At 37.7% G+C, this 13,664-nt stretch overlaps 1 protein-coding gene across 2 annotated transcripts in view; it reads left to right on the top strand.

Annotated features, from left to right (window-relative positions):
* MED27 (mediator complex subunit 27) overlaps nucleotides 1-13,664 on the top strand; it is a 303,253-nt gene that overhangs the window by 248,646 nt on the left and 40,943 nt on the right. The window contains exons 7-8 of one of the 2 annotated variants that reach the window (XM_074293936.1): nucleotides 8,621-8,698; nucleotides 10,563-11,162. In XM_074293936.1, the coding sequence (XP_074150037.1) occupies nucleotides 8,621-8,698; nucleotides 10,563-10,697 (213 nt within the window). In that variant the 3' untranslated portion in view covers nucleotides 10,698-11,162. Of the gene's footprint in view, nucleotides 1-8,620; nucleotides 8,699-10,562; nucleotides 11,163-13,664 lie in introns of those variants that run through there. The other variant, XR_012486892.1, reaches the window with a different exon arrangement.

Raw genomic sequence — 13,664 nt, 5'->3', positions numbered from 1 at the left:
TATTCTTGACTGATCTTTAAGACAAATTAGGAAATAGTGAGAGTATACCTAATTGCCCTAGCCATATCGCTGATGCTGAATGAACTAGCCACTGTGGTTACCAAGCTACCTGTTTTTTGTTGTTGTTGTTGTTTATTTTATTTAAAATTAACAGACATTTAAATTTTCTTCTCATCTCCAAGTTTAAAAGAAAAAAATAAATAAAAATAAACCCTTTTAACAAATATACATAGTTAAGCAAACAAACATAATGGACATCCAATGCTCTCAGCGATTTCTTGCTGCAATCTGGTAGAAGAGCTCAATTTTTTAGTCAATCAATAAGCATTTATTAAGTGTTTACTATATACCAGACATTATGCCCAGAGCTTTGGATAAAAGAAAAAGGGGAGGGAGAGCCTCTATCCTCAAACCACTTACACATTAAGGGAAGAAAAATAAGTGTACAAGCAGTTCTCACTTTATGAAAGTGGATCATTTTGCAGACCTCTGGGTAATTTTATGTAACATGGATTTCCCCTCAAATATGGGACCAGGGAAAAAGAAACAACTTTGGGGGGAGGAAAAGGGAAGGGGAGTAGAAAGGAATAAAGTCGGTTATGGGATGGGCATGGTGGGAAAGAAGGGAAATCAAGGACATATTAGAAGTACCCTAGCATAGAGGAGGGCCAGAGCAGGGGAGAGCTAGCTGGAGCAAGGCAAAGGTCTTTTTCAGGGCTGGAGGTCTGAAGCCTCTCTTATCAGCCCCTGATCAGGCCTATGCCTCCATTCTTCTGGTTTCACTTAGAAGGCTTTTTTTTTTTTGGTGGGGGTAATAGGAGATCGGGAGCTAGCCTCCAGCCTAGGGGACAGAAGTGTAGAGAAAGCAAGCACAGTACTATACCCCAAAATTAGCAGAGCTGGATTTGGGGTTTTTGTAATGTAATTATCTTTCATAATTTTACTTGTACTTGGATTTGCAAAAGTGAGAGAACTGTATTTTTATACATTGGGACCTAAAAGATAAATAGAAACTAAATGAAAGGTAGTCACAGAGGGAAAGGCACTAGCATGGGGGGAACCAAGAAAGGCCTTCTACAAAAGGTGATACTTGAGTGAAGTCTATGCTAAGAGGCAGAGTTTAAAAGGGAGAAAAGATGTGGAGAGGGAAGGTGGAACATCTCAAATGAGGAATGACAAGGAAGCTGAACCTTTGGGCTTGTGGAAGGGAGCCAGTGAGAAGGCTGGAAAAGTAGGAAGGGGCCAGAGTGTGAAAAGCTTGAAATGCCAAATGGGGGAGGGGGCACTTTATTTTGACACCAGCATTCTCTCAGTGATGCTCTGTAGCTGCCTCAGAAGAATCAGTATTGTAAGTGACACAAAGAGAGTCAGCTGGCAGGTAGGTCTGTATGGTCTGTAGTGCTACCAGCATAATAGCTTGTGCTCCAGAAGGGACAAAAAAGAAGGCAGACAGAGATGACTGGGAAGGCCGGGAAGAGCAGGCTTTCTGCTCCAAGTTTACTTTACAAAAAGAGAAAAGAGAACAGTCCCACAGAGCAGCAGAAATAAACAAGGGCTCCTCCTTAAGACAATTCGAGAAGACCGCAGGAAAGACTGAGCTCCTCTGGGAATGGGGGTGAAGGTTTGTCCTGAATGAAGTGCAGACACCTTTGGGCAGCTGGGTTGGGCATCAACCTCAGCCTTAGAAACAGATCTCACAGATTTTGGGGGAGCAGAGAAGGACCTTCCCCTTTGGAGGGATGCCCCTCCCAGGCTGTGGCTGTAGGGAGGAGCTAGCACATACCTGGTGAGCCCCAAGGTGCAGGGGCCCTGCGAGAGCAGGCCCTGGCTTCATGTCAGGGACAGAGAGCATAGCCAAAGTGGGCAGCCACCCGAGGGCCAGAGGGAGCAAGATCATGTGAGAGACTGTGAGCCAAGAGAGAGCTGTGGGCCAAGGGGAGAGAAACACTCAAGGGTGGTCCCCAAGACAGACCTCAGACAGTAACAGTCCAAAGGATCCGGAGCTTGGGACAACATTCCCCATACCTTAGGCTACAACTTGATTGTACTAATACTTTTTTAAAACAAAAATAAAATAAAATAAATAAAAATGAGTAAGTGAAGGAGAAAGAACCCAACCATAGGAACTATGAGTATAGAGAAGATCTGGGTCCATATTCAGAGGAAGATAATAGAGCTTTAAAAAAAAAAAAAAAAAAAAAAAGTCACTCAATGAGAAATGTCAAACGGCCCCAAGGACAAAATAGTTCTTGGAAGAACTTTAAAAGGATTTGAAAAATCAATTAAGAAAAGATGAAGGAAAATTAGAAAAAAATAAAAGCAATCTGATAAAATCAAGAAAATTGTAAAAAGAAAATCAGCTAACTGTAAAGAGAACGCAAATTTAAGGAAGAAAATAATTTCTTAAAAACTAAAATTGGTATTGTTCTATAAGAAATGACCAGCAGGATGATTTCAGAAAGGTCTGGAGAGACTTACAGGAACTGATGCTGAGTGAAATGAGCAGGACCAGGAGATCATATGATCTCTTGTACATGGCAACAACAATATTATATGAGGATCAATTCTGATGGATGGGGCCATTTTCAACAATGAGATGAACCAAATCAGTTCCAATAGAGCAGTAATGAACTGAACCAGCTCCACCCAGCGAAAGAACTCTGGGAGATGACTATGAACCACTACATAGAATTCCCAATCCCTTTATTTTTGTCCACCTGCATTTTGGATTTCCTTCACAGGCTAATTGTACACATTGCAAAGTCCGATTCTTTTTGTACAGCAAAACAACTGTTTGGACATATATACATATATTGTATTTAATTTATATTTTAACATATTGAACTCTGCCATCTGTGGGGGGCGGGAAGGAGGGGAAAATTAGAATAAAAGGTTTGGCAATTGTCAGTGATATAAAATTACCCATGCATCTATTTGTAAATAAAAACTATAAAAAAATAATAATAATCATGATTTCAGACAAGGTTAAAGTGAAAATAGAGAAACTACATTAAATGTCAACAATATTATTCAATATTGTTTTAGACCATTTAAAATTTTTAGACATATAAAATATACCTGCCAAAACAGACCCAGGAACTAGATAAACAAACAAAAACACTTTATACAACTAAACTCAAATCTAAAGTAATATTTGTTGTTCATGGTCAGGTAAAGCCAACGTAATTTTTAGAATGACAATTTTATTTAACTAATCTGCTTATTCAGTATCATCCCAATTAAAATTTACTGAGAAAAAATAACCAAGTCAATTTAGAAGAACAAAAGATCAGCCACTTCAAAGAAACCAGGGTCAAAGGTGTTAAGGAAGTAGATTCAGTAGAATCAGACCTTAAACTATAGTAAAAGAAGAGATCATTGATAAAGTGTAAAAAGAATAATTTCTATTATTTTAAATTGAAAGTTTTTGTACAAATAAAACCTATATAGCTAAGAACAGAAGAAATGCAAAAAATTGAGGGGGGGAGCTTTCATAAACAATCTCAGATAAGATGTGATTGGGTTGGAATATTATTATGGAATGAAATCATGAGCTGATTGAGTAGAAAAAAAAAATGGAAGGATTTGGATTTCTGAAGAAGATGCTATCTACCTTTAGAGAAATAGAGGAATAAGAGGAAGTAGCATAGTATGGTCTTATATACATATGTATATGATTATATTTGGCTCTATGTATGTTTATTGATATCTACATATATGTGTGTATATCTCCACACTTAATTGCACCTTCTTGGGCGACAAGGGAACAAAAGAAAACCTACAAAGAAGCAAAGAAAAGCAGGGTAGCTTTGAAAACAATATTATATATTATTATTATTATTATTATATAGGTTTTCTTCAAAAGGAAATTTATTATTTTTATATTGAATCCCTCTTTTGCTGTGTACATGGCAATGTTTTGGGGTTTTTTCCTCATTTTGTATTTAAGTTTAAATTTTTTAAATTATTTTTAAAAAAAAGAAAAGAAGAAGAAGAAGAAGAAGAAGAAGAAGAAGAAGAAGAAGAAGAAGAAGAAGAAGAAGAAGAAGAAGAAGAAGAAGAAGAAGAAGAAGAAGAAGGAAGGAAGGAAGGAAGGAAGGAAGGAAGGAAGGAAGGAAGGAAGGAAGAAGAAAGAAGAAAGAAGAAAGAAGAAAGAAGAAAGAAGAAAGAAGAAAGAAGAAAGAAGAAAGAAGAAAAGGCAGGCCATTCATCTAGTAAGAGCAAAGAATGGAAAGGCAGCATGAGCATTGCAATACATTTCTACCAAAAAGGAAAAGAACCAGAGTAAAGCCTTCAGGATTGGGACAGATCTCTATGGAAGAGTTATGGGGGGACATGAATAAGGATTGCACAGTATAGGCAGGTGTGGTACTGCTGGAAAATATTCTGCCATCATAGAGATCATGAGGGCCTTTGATGTAAGAACAGTAATACCATTTTTCCTCTGTTGCATATGAAAAACACAGGAGATCATATGAATCACCTTGACTTATATAAATGAGCACATTCTATAAATTCATAAGAATGCTGATGTCAAAAATCTACAGAGCAATGAAAGCAAGTCTGAGGCTGTGTGACCCGAAGAAGCTGCTGAACATCTCTGAACCCCAATTTCCTAAATGTAAAATGAGCATCCTGAGATTCTGCTTTCTATCTCTCTCTTAGAGTTGTGGTGAGCAAAGTGATTTCTATGCCATAAAACATTATGTAAATGTGACAAGATTAAAATGTGCATAAGTACAAATCTAAACAGAAAGTGATAAGTGCAAGGGAGAAGTTCAGACATTGCTATATAAAATGTTTTGTTATTTGCAAGGTTGTATGTCAGAAAAAAGCTTGTTACTCAAAAGTTTGGATCTGATTCCAAATACATGGTTGCTATCTGCACCAGGACTAAGAGGAGGCATTACCTGCACACCCTCCCCAATTTATGAACTGTGTGGGGGTCTTGCTTTTTAAAAATAACAACAGTTGGTAATTGCCATTATGAGCCACTCTTGTTATTCCTCCTCTCTCCCTGCCCTTCACACAGTTGACTTTCTGTTTGTGTTCTCCCTTTCTTTTGTTTTCCTGAACACTTGAGATAAAGAAAACAGGGGGAAAGATATTTATTTAAGAATTAGGCTATAAGAACTATTTTGCTGAACTCATATATGCTCAACAAACTCCAGAAATTAGGGTGAGATGCTCAAACAAGGAGGGATTAAGTTTCTACTTGCAAATTTGTGATGGTGACTATGGAGGGCCCCCCTTCGGCCCCCATTCTCTTGAGGTTTTGCTACAGCATTATTATAATTGATACAGGCACATTTGACAAAACATTGCTGATATTATTTAAATAGTCTTCTTTGTGTAGATACTGGAATGAGAGACAAGAAACATGACATGCAGTCCTGAACTTGCCATGGCTATATAGCCAATGTATGTAAAGGCCATTTTCATTCATTCAACAAGCATCTATTAGATGCTTACTATGTATCAGATACTGTGCTAGGCACTCAGGATACAAAGATTAAAAAGAAAAGTCCCTGCCTTCATGGGGCATATATTCTATTGGGAAACAATATGACATTAAAAAACCAACAATACATACATACAAAATACTTTCCTGAGCAAAGGACACTAAGAATGGGAGGGCATCCAAATAGGTTTTCTGTAGGAGAAATCAAGTCAGAGTTGCTTAAACTGGGCTATGCCCCATGAGATCATGTAATTGAATGTGGGGTTGTGAAATTATGATTTATTATCAGTAAATATTTGATTTCCTACTTAATATACCTATATACCCAGGATTGTGTAAAAATTTCTTGGATGAAAAGGAGTAACAAGTGGAAAAAGCTTAAGAAACCCTGCTTTCAGTGGTCTTGTGAGGTAGGGTTGAGGAAGCAGTGCATTGAGGACATTAAGGATAGCTTGTGCTGTCCAGAGCTGGGGATGAAAGATCATGGACTGAGAACCAAAGACAAGTCAGTCTGGCTTGAGCAGTGTGCGTGGAACATGGTGTGGAGCAAACCCAAAGAGGCAGCTCCTGATCAAACTGTGAAAGGCTTTAAAAGTCAAAGAAATAGATGCATTTGTATTTTGTTCTAGGAACAGTAGGGAGTCAGTTTCTGAATAAGAGAAACGATTGACCAGTGTGTTAAAAGTATCAGTTTGGCTACTGTGTGAAGAAGTCGGAATGTGGCAAGAAGTAAATCAGAATAGTATTCATGTGGCTGAAGGGAAGGGATGGATTGGAGATGTGGCTCCAGGCCGGTGGGCTGAGGGCTCCAGGAGCGGGTTTGCAGAAGACTAGAGAACAATGGAAAGAATGGGAAATATGGGGACCATGTCCTCATCATGAAGAAGGAAGTTAAGAAGAGTTCCTTTGGGAAGGAGATGAGCCCAGTTTGGGAGGACTGTGTACCAGCTGAGGTGCTAGGTAGGCAGCCTCTTCTCTTGCCATGTCCACCAGCCTCTAGTGCATCCTGCTCACGGTTTTCTCATTTGTAGAATGGAGCTTTTACAGACTCTTCTCCTCACCCACAATGTGCTGAATGGTACATTTGCGTTCTCTAGACTTGAGCTGTAGCACTCTAATCAGTTTGTGGCTTTCCAGGACAGGGCCAGGGATGCTTTGAAAAAAGGAAGGGACTAATCTTGGTTAAATAGGGAGTGATGCCATATTAGACAACTAGGAAAGTGAGATTTTATAAAGCAAAGTCCATCTGTTGGTTGTGTGAGGAAGATGTTGCCCTTTACACAAAATAAACAGTTCCCACTCCAAACGAGGCAGAGAATATGCAGTTTTTTCTTAGCTTCGGGGTAAAATGATACTGCCATTAGTAAAGCCTTGTGTCCTTTTCTTTCTTTTCACCCTCCTGTTCAGAACGGGCCATTCCTTTTGCTGTCCCCACTCTCATTGGGTACCCTCAGAGTCGTTTTCTGCACTCTCTCTTTTTTTCTTTCTTACTCTCTTCTTTGCAGGTTCGACCTAGCAAAGTCTGTTAGCACTCTTCGATTTATCCCAGCTTTCTTCCCTCCCTCCCCAGCTTTCCCTTGTGTTTGGCTCCTACTTTGATCTTTTAGAGGCATTTCTCTCCTTCCTAGCACTTACCTGGGCAATGATTCACCTCCTTTTTGTTCAGAACCTAAGTGCTCTTCCACTACCCCAGCACCTTTTATCTGCTTGTGGAATTTCATTAGCTTCCTGTTATAATAGAACCTGCATCTATGTGCTGATGCTGAAATGAATTTGAATTAGCTAATAGCATTTGTTCTTCCATCCCCCACACAACCCCCAAGCATGTTTTCCTGTCTTGGGCACAAAATTAGAATCAACCTTGTTACTGAAAAGTATAAAATAAGAAAACAATATTTGATGTTTAAGAAAACCGTAGTTAAGAATATATCTGAAATTCAATGGACTTTTTGTCTCTGGGCTGTGGGCTAGGAAACAAATTGAGGGCGGGAGTATGGAAAGAATACAGAAAATTAGTCAGCTTTGTTTTCTCCTATTAAAATATGACTGTAACTGACTAGATGGGAAATGAAAGCAATTAACTAGCTCTCCAGCCCTGAAAAAACCTGTCATCCACGCAAATGGAAATTCTTTCAAATTAAGCTTTTAGAGAAAAGAAAAGCACTCAGTTTGGTCAGCCTGCTGACCCATCTGCTGGCCACCATCAGAAATGCCAGCTGCACAGCTTGAACTCTGCATGTTGAAGCAGGACCTTGTACTGAGTGGTCTAGAGGAAGATCTTTCTAGGCAGTTCCCGTTTCTTTTGAATTATAATGTAATGATAGTGTTTACATGCAGATCTCCCAACATATCATTTATGGGAGAATTTGGCCAGAAAAGAAGCAGGGGCTCGAGAACGCTTGATTTGGTGACAAAGCTAAAGTATCCTCCTGGCTCTGACACTTCTTATTTGGGGAGCCTCTGTCACTTGTTTCTCAGGTTCTTTGAGTTCCTCCTCTCAAAAACAGACTGGATGACCCTAGGGAACCTTGTAAGCCTGAGAATCTCTGGTTCTAAAACCTTGGCTTTCCTAAGTAAGCAGTGATGGGCTGGGAAAAGCGGACGTGATAATTAGGTACAGGATTTGCCTGCCTTAGTTCAAGCAACTAGTGGGTGAGCAGAGTCCCAGATATCAAGAATCCTATGGCAGCATCTTTTCCCCACAGTACCCATCATCTTTCCTATTTCTTCATCAGCTCAGTCAGCTAATCAGCACGATTACTAACCTTACTTTTCAAGTGATTGTATTTTAGTAGCCTGTTTTTTTGGTTTTTTTTGGTAACAATTCAGTCTTAGTGAATGTATTAATTTGGAATCACAAAAGGCCAATAAGTTGAAATCAATATGTAAATAAATTATAATATAAATATATTGAGAATCTTTCCATTTCAGGAAGAGAAATTTTGCCAGTGTCTTAGGTAAATTAAGAAAACTGTACATAACGTAGGTATTAATCAGATAACAAACATCTTAACAGTTTGCAGAATATTGTGTCGGAAAAGGAAACCATCTGAAATACATTGAATTATCTAATTTTTGCCTGTATGCAAATGTTGCTGTATTGAAAATTATCTTTATTTTTTCTCCTGACTCACATTTTTTCCTTTCTTCTTAACTCAGGTGACAGATCACGCCACCACTGCCCTCCTCCACTACCAGTTGCCACAGATGCCAGATGTTGTGGTCCGGTCCTTCATGGTAAGTGGCCTTAGCAAAAAATTCCTTCCACTGATACCTCCAGATTGATAACAACAATAATAATGATTAAGAGAGTGGCTTGAAAGATAGCTCTTTCAAGTCTCCTCCTATCTTCAGATAACTGAGTCTCAAACCAGAAAATAGTTTTCTCTCATTTACTATTGATGAGAAACTCTTACCTGTTTGACTTTCGGGTCTTTCTGATAATTGCTGAAAAGAAGGGGAATTGGGATAGATTTTTCCAGGACAGTAATGTTTAACTTCCCAGGCACATTTTATTTCATGATGACTCAAAATATAGGCTGTGAAATTACTATTTGATAGTCTAAATGTTTTAGTACCTACTGTAAAGCAACTGGTTTGACTGATTTTTTTTTTGCACTTGAATTGACTAGTTGTTCTAACATCTTGTTGGCACGGTCTCACTCCCGTGGCATCTGGCCCCATCTTTAAGAACAGTCAAATTCTTTTTTTCTCTTCCTATTAGAAAAGTTGGCTGTGAAAGAACATAATCCAAACTCTTTGTCAGGATTTACCTTTGACTGAGGTTATTTATTTCTAAATAAATGTTAATAGCTGGGTGGGATTGTTTTTGCCCAATTCATGTACAATTTTGTACCTGAAATTAAGGTTTAGAAAACAGTGGTATGTTTTTAAAAATCACAGCCCCTTTAATCAATTAACTAAAGCAGAGAGTTAATAGTCTGAAGTGAAATCTTCATTTTGGACGGATGTGAGTGATAACCTTAAGTCTGGTTTGTCTAAGTTCACTGTTTCCCTTGAGTGACCTGCCTTTGGGCTTTTAGAAAATGCAATTTTTACAGTGAGGAAAAGATAAGCTTCCTCAAACTGAAGCAAGCATTAGCAATTGAACAGGACAGTTCAGTTTGTCCTTCTCCCCATGTCTGTTGCTGATCTCCAAAGATCTAGTCCCTTTGAAGGAGAGCTATTGACTATCCAAGCTTTATCCCTCTGGAGGAGGCAGTGATGAAGATGGAAGGATTTGTATCAATAAACTCAGCTGACCTCCACTTCAGAGAACAATTTTCTCATATCGACTTAATTCAATAGGACTTGAAATGACGAGATTCATGTGCACCCTTCACAGTAAGAACTCGCTTGCCTGGATTTTTTTTTTTTTTTAATAGTGAATCTCCTTGAGCTTAGAATTGAGTTATACAATTCTCATCCTTATTTATGATGCTTAGAGGAACCCAGTGGAGAGAGCTGTATTCATGAACACTTAAATGTGTTAGTAGTTGCCTTTTATCACCTTATTTGATGCTATCAGGGTAGCCATGCCCTCTGTTTTAGGTCTTATTTTGGCCGTGGAGGCTAATGTGACCTCTGAAATCACATTAGAAAAAAGGATACATTGACCTCTTTGGGAGAATTCCAAAGTCGTAATATATTCAAAGACTTCCTTTTGAAGGTCTGTGACCACTTATGGGCTCAGTAAAAGAAAAAGAGAATTGTGGCATACATTACAAAGATATAGAGCTCTGGAAATAAATTGTGGCTATGTAGGGCCCTTGATGATACATGAAGACCTTGGACCATTATAAGCCTTAAGAGAGAACACCTGCTTTGTTTCCCTTCTTATTTTTCTTAACAGCACTACTTCCTATTCACAAGGTCCTTAGTGTGGTAAAAGTGAGAGGATTCTAACAGAACTGAAAATCAGCAATATTGTGACCTTGTGGTTTTCTGCATGCTTCTCTTTCTACACAATCACAGGATATCTTTTTGGGTCAAAGCCAACTTAAGTTCTCTGCCCTCAGCATCATTATGCTTGACAGGAAGGATGACATTGGAAGCATCCAGATCCAGTTTCTTTCATTTCTCTGTACACTTCTCTTTTTAGACCTGGTTAAGAAGTTACATAAAGCTGTTCCAGGCTCCATGCCAGCGCTGCGGAAAGTTTTTGCAAGATGGCCTTCCTCCCACATGGAGGGATTTCCGAACCCTCGAAGCCTTCCATGACACCTGCAGACAGTAACCCTTCCCAGCCCTGCTTTCAGATCCTCAGGATGACAAGCAGGTGGAAAACTAAATCTAGCATCCAAAACTTTTCTAGATCGACCCTAAGCAATATTGATGGCTCAGTAGTTAATTTACTTCTCAGCATCAATACATTCATTTTTTTTCTTTAGTAAACAGTGCTTTGCTATATATTAAGGCTGAGCCAGTGCTTTTGAATACCAGGTTGTCTCTGTGGTTGATGGGAACTAATTTTATACTTCAGCTGGCGCACAGAAGGAAAAGAGGACTTTTTTGTGTACATAATATAAGAAAGTAATGCAGCATGTTCTGTGTTTGTTAGTGGTGAGCTCATCTTTCTGGATCAGTCTCGTAAGTCATTCTCAGGAGCTATTGTCATTTTAATGAGAGCTTCACACATGGTGCCAGAAATCTACATTGTTAAATAACTTATTTTTATAAGCAATAAACACTTTGTACTCAAGATGAAGATTTCTGTCTTGTTTTCTCACAATGCCTCATACATTCCGTTTCTTAACATATGAGCTTTTTTCTGTTTTTGGAAACAAAATAGAACCAAAACTCTGAAGTAATGTTCACTTTTTTTTTTTTTTTTTTAATCTTGTTAAGGATACATAGCAATGTAGCTTACTTTGAGAAAGGAGGGCAGTTTTAGCAAACATGAAATTTCAAAAGCCACTTGAAAAATGATAGCTTGTGCTTTTTGAGTAACACATACAGGTGTTTCTTTTTACTCAAGACCTAATTTAAAAAAAAAAAAAGAAAGAATATAAATTATTAACCAGTTAGGAAATGTCTAAGAAGTAGTCACAGATATGACTTGTGTTAGCATGATGTTGGTCCCGAGAGTCATTCTAAAATGAAATTTAAAGCTATCAGTTAAATGCAAGAGGTTCAAACCAGTAACTAATTATACTAATTATATAAAATTAAAAACAAATGATCTAGTAAAGAACTTGATGGGAATGAGGGATTGTTTTCATATGCTGTTGTAAAGCAGCTTGGATTGCAAATAGTAGTTCATTTTCATTAAACAATGATCATAGACTTAAAAGTGAAAGAAGGACCTTTGAGGGCCATACAGCCAGCATTCTCATTTTACTGAGGAGGATATGTCAGTCCAGAGAGATTAAGTGATTTGACCACAGTCTCCTTGTTTTATTGTCTAGGAAATAGCAGGACTAGGATTTAAACTCAGATCCTTTCCTCTAAATCCAGCTGTCTTTTTACTTTCATGCTTGAAAAAACAATGTATTCAGTTTAATGAGCACTTATACTCATTTCTCGGAGGCTTCCTTCCTTCCTTCCTTCCCTCCCTGCCTCCCTCCCTCCCTTCCTTCCTTCCTTCCTTCCTTTCTTTCCCTTCCTTCCCTTCCCTTCCTTCCTTCCTTCCCTTCTTCCCTTCTTCCCTTTCTTCTTCCCTTCTTCCCTTTCTTCTTCCTTCCCCTTCCTCCTTTCTTCCCCTTTTTCCTTCCTTGCTCCCTTCTTTCCTTTCTTCTTTCTTTCTTCCCTATAATTCCATTGCCATAGGGAACTTTCAGTAAGAAAACTCCCTCTACCAATTCAAATTAGCAACTCCTCCAATTTGTCTTAGGGAACATTTATAAATGAATAATACTAATATCTGACATATATACTTTGAGGATTATGGAGAGCTTCACATTATTTCATGTAAGCCTCACAAAAGTCATATTAGGCATATAAACCAGGGATTGTTCCCATTTTACAGATAAGGAAGCAATTTCAGAGAGTTTTAATTGCTTGGCCTATGATCACACAGCCAGGTAATGTCAGTGGCAGAATTCAAAACCAAATATTCTTGATACACAGGCTAGTAATCTGTCATCAATCAAACTTAAACTCACTGTGTGCAGAATGCTATTCTAGATGCTTAAGTCACATGTACTCCCCCTCAGGGAGTCTAGTAGATAGATGTAACATACACACAAATAATTTATATTAAGTAACATAACTCCAATAAAGAGTTCCAAACAAAATGCAGTGTATTCTGAAACTCAAAACAGCATGATAGTTGCTATGTGAATTTTATCATGTTGCATCTAAAATGAGCAAATAGACAAAAGAAATATTTAGTATTTACAAAGCATATTATCACTTTTGAGGGTTTTTGTTCTTTTCATGGTTATCCCTTTTGTTCTTTCATAACATGACTAATGTGGAAATGCCTTTAATGTGATTGTACATGTATAACCTAATTACTTGCTTTGGGGAAGGGGAAGAGAGGAATAGAGGGGGAAAAATTGAATTCAAAATATTATAAAAAACAAATATTGAAAACTATCTTTACATGTAATTGCAAAAAATAAAAAACTAGTTTACAAAAAAAAAAAGTATCTAGTATTTCTATACCAGAACATATATGTGTCACTTTTTGTCTATAAGCAATAAATGAATGAAAAGAAAAATAAGCAGTTCAGTAAAAACTAATCAACATATTTATCCCATTTGACAATATATATATAACATTCCTCACCTATAATCCTTCACCTGTTTTAAAGTGGGGAAAGAGTTCCTTCTTTGTCCCTCTCTCCCACAAGTCAAATTTGGTCATCATGGCTAGATAATATTTGGTTGGGGGGAGGAGTTGGTTTTTTTTAAATACTGTTATATAGTCACTATGAATATTGATTTCCTAATTTTTCTTACTTCACTGAATCAGTTTATATGTTTTCCCATAATTCTCTAAATTCTTCCTATTGTTTACAAGGCACTAAAATTTCATTGCATTTATTTAACACAATTTGTTCAGTCATTCCCCCATCAATTGCATTTCTTTGATAGCATCCTTTAAACTGCTCATCTGACCTAATTCCTTGTTTTATAATACGTTGCAACCTTCTCACACCCACCATTTGCCCTTTGTTTACCCTTTGGGTGATTCTCAATTTCATTTTCTAAGAAATAATATAATATATAACATAGTTATAGGACTTATGTATACATA

The sequence above is a fragment of the Sminthopsis crassicaudata genome, chromosome 2 (genome assembly GCF_048593235.1).
Source record: "Sminthopsis crassicaudata isolate SCR6 chromosome 2, ASM4859323v1, whole genome shotgun sequence".
NCBI lineage: Eukaryota > Metazoa > Chordata > Mammalia > Dasyuromorphia > Dasyuridae > Sminthopsis > Sminthopsis crassicaudata.
The sequence above is the reverse complement of the archived record's forward strand: the minus strand, read 5'-3'. Positions and strand labels throughout refer to the sequence as shown.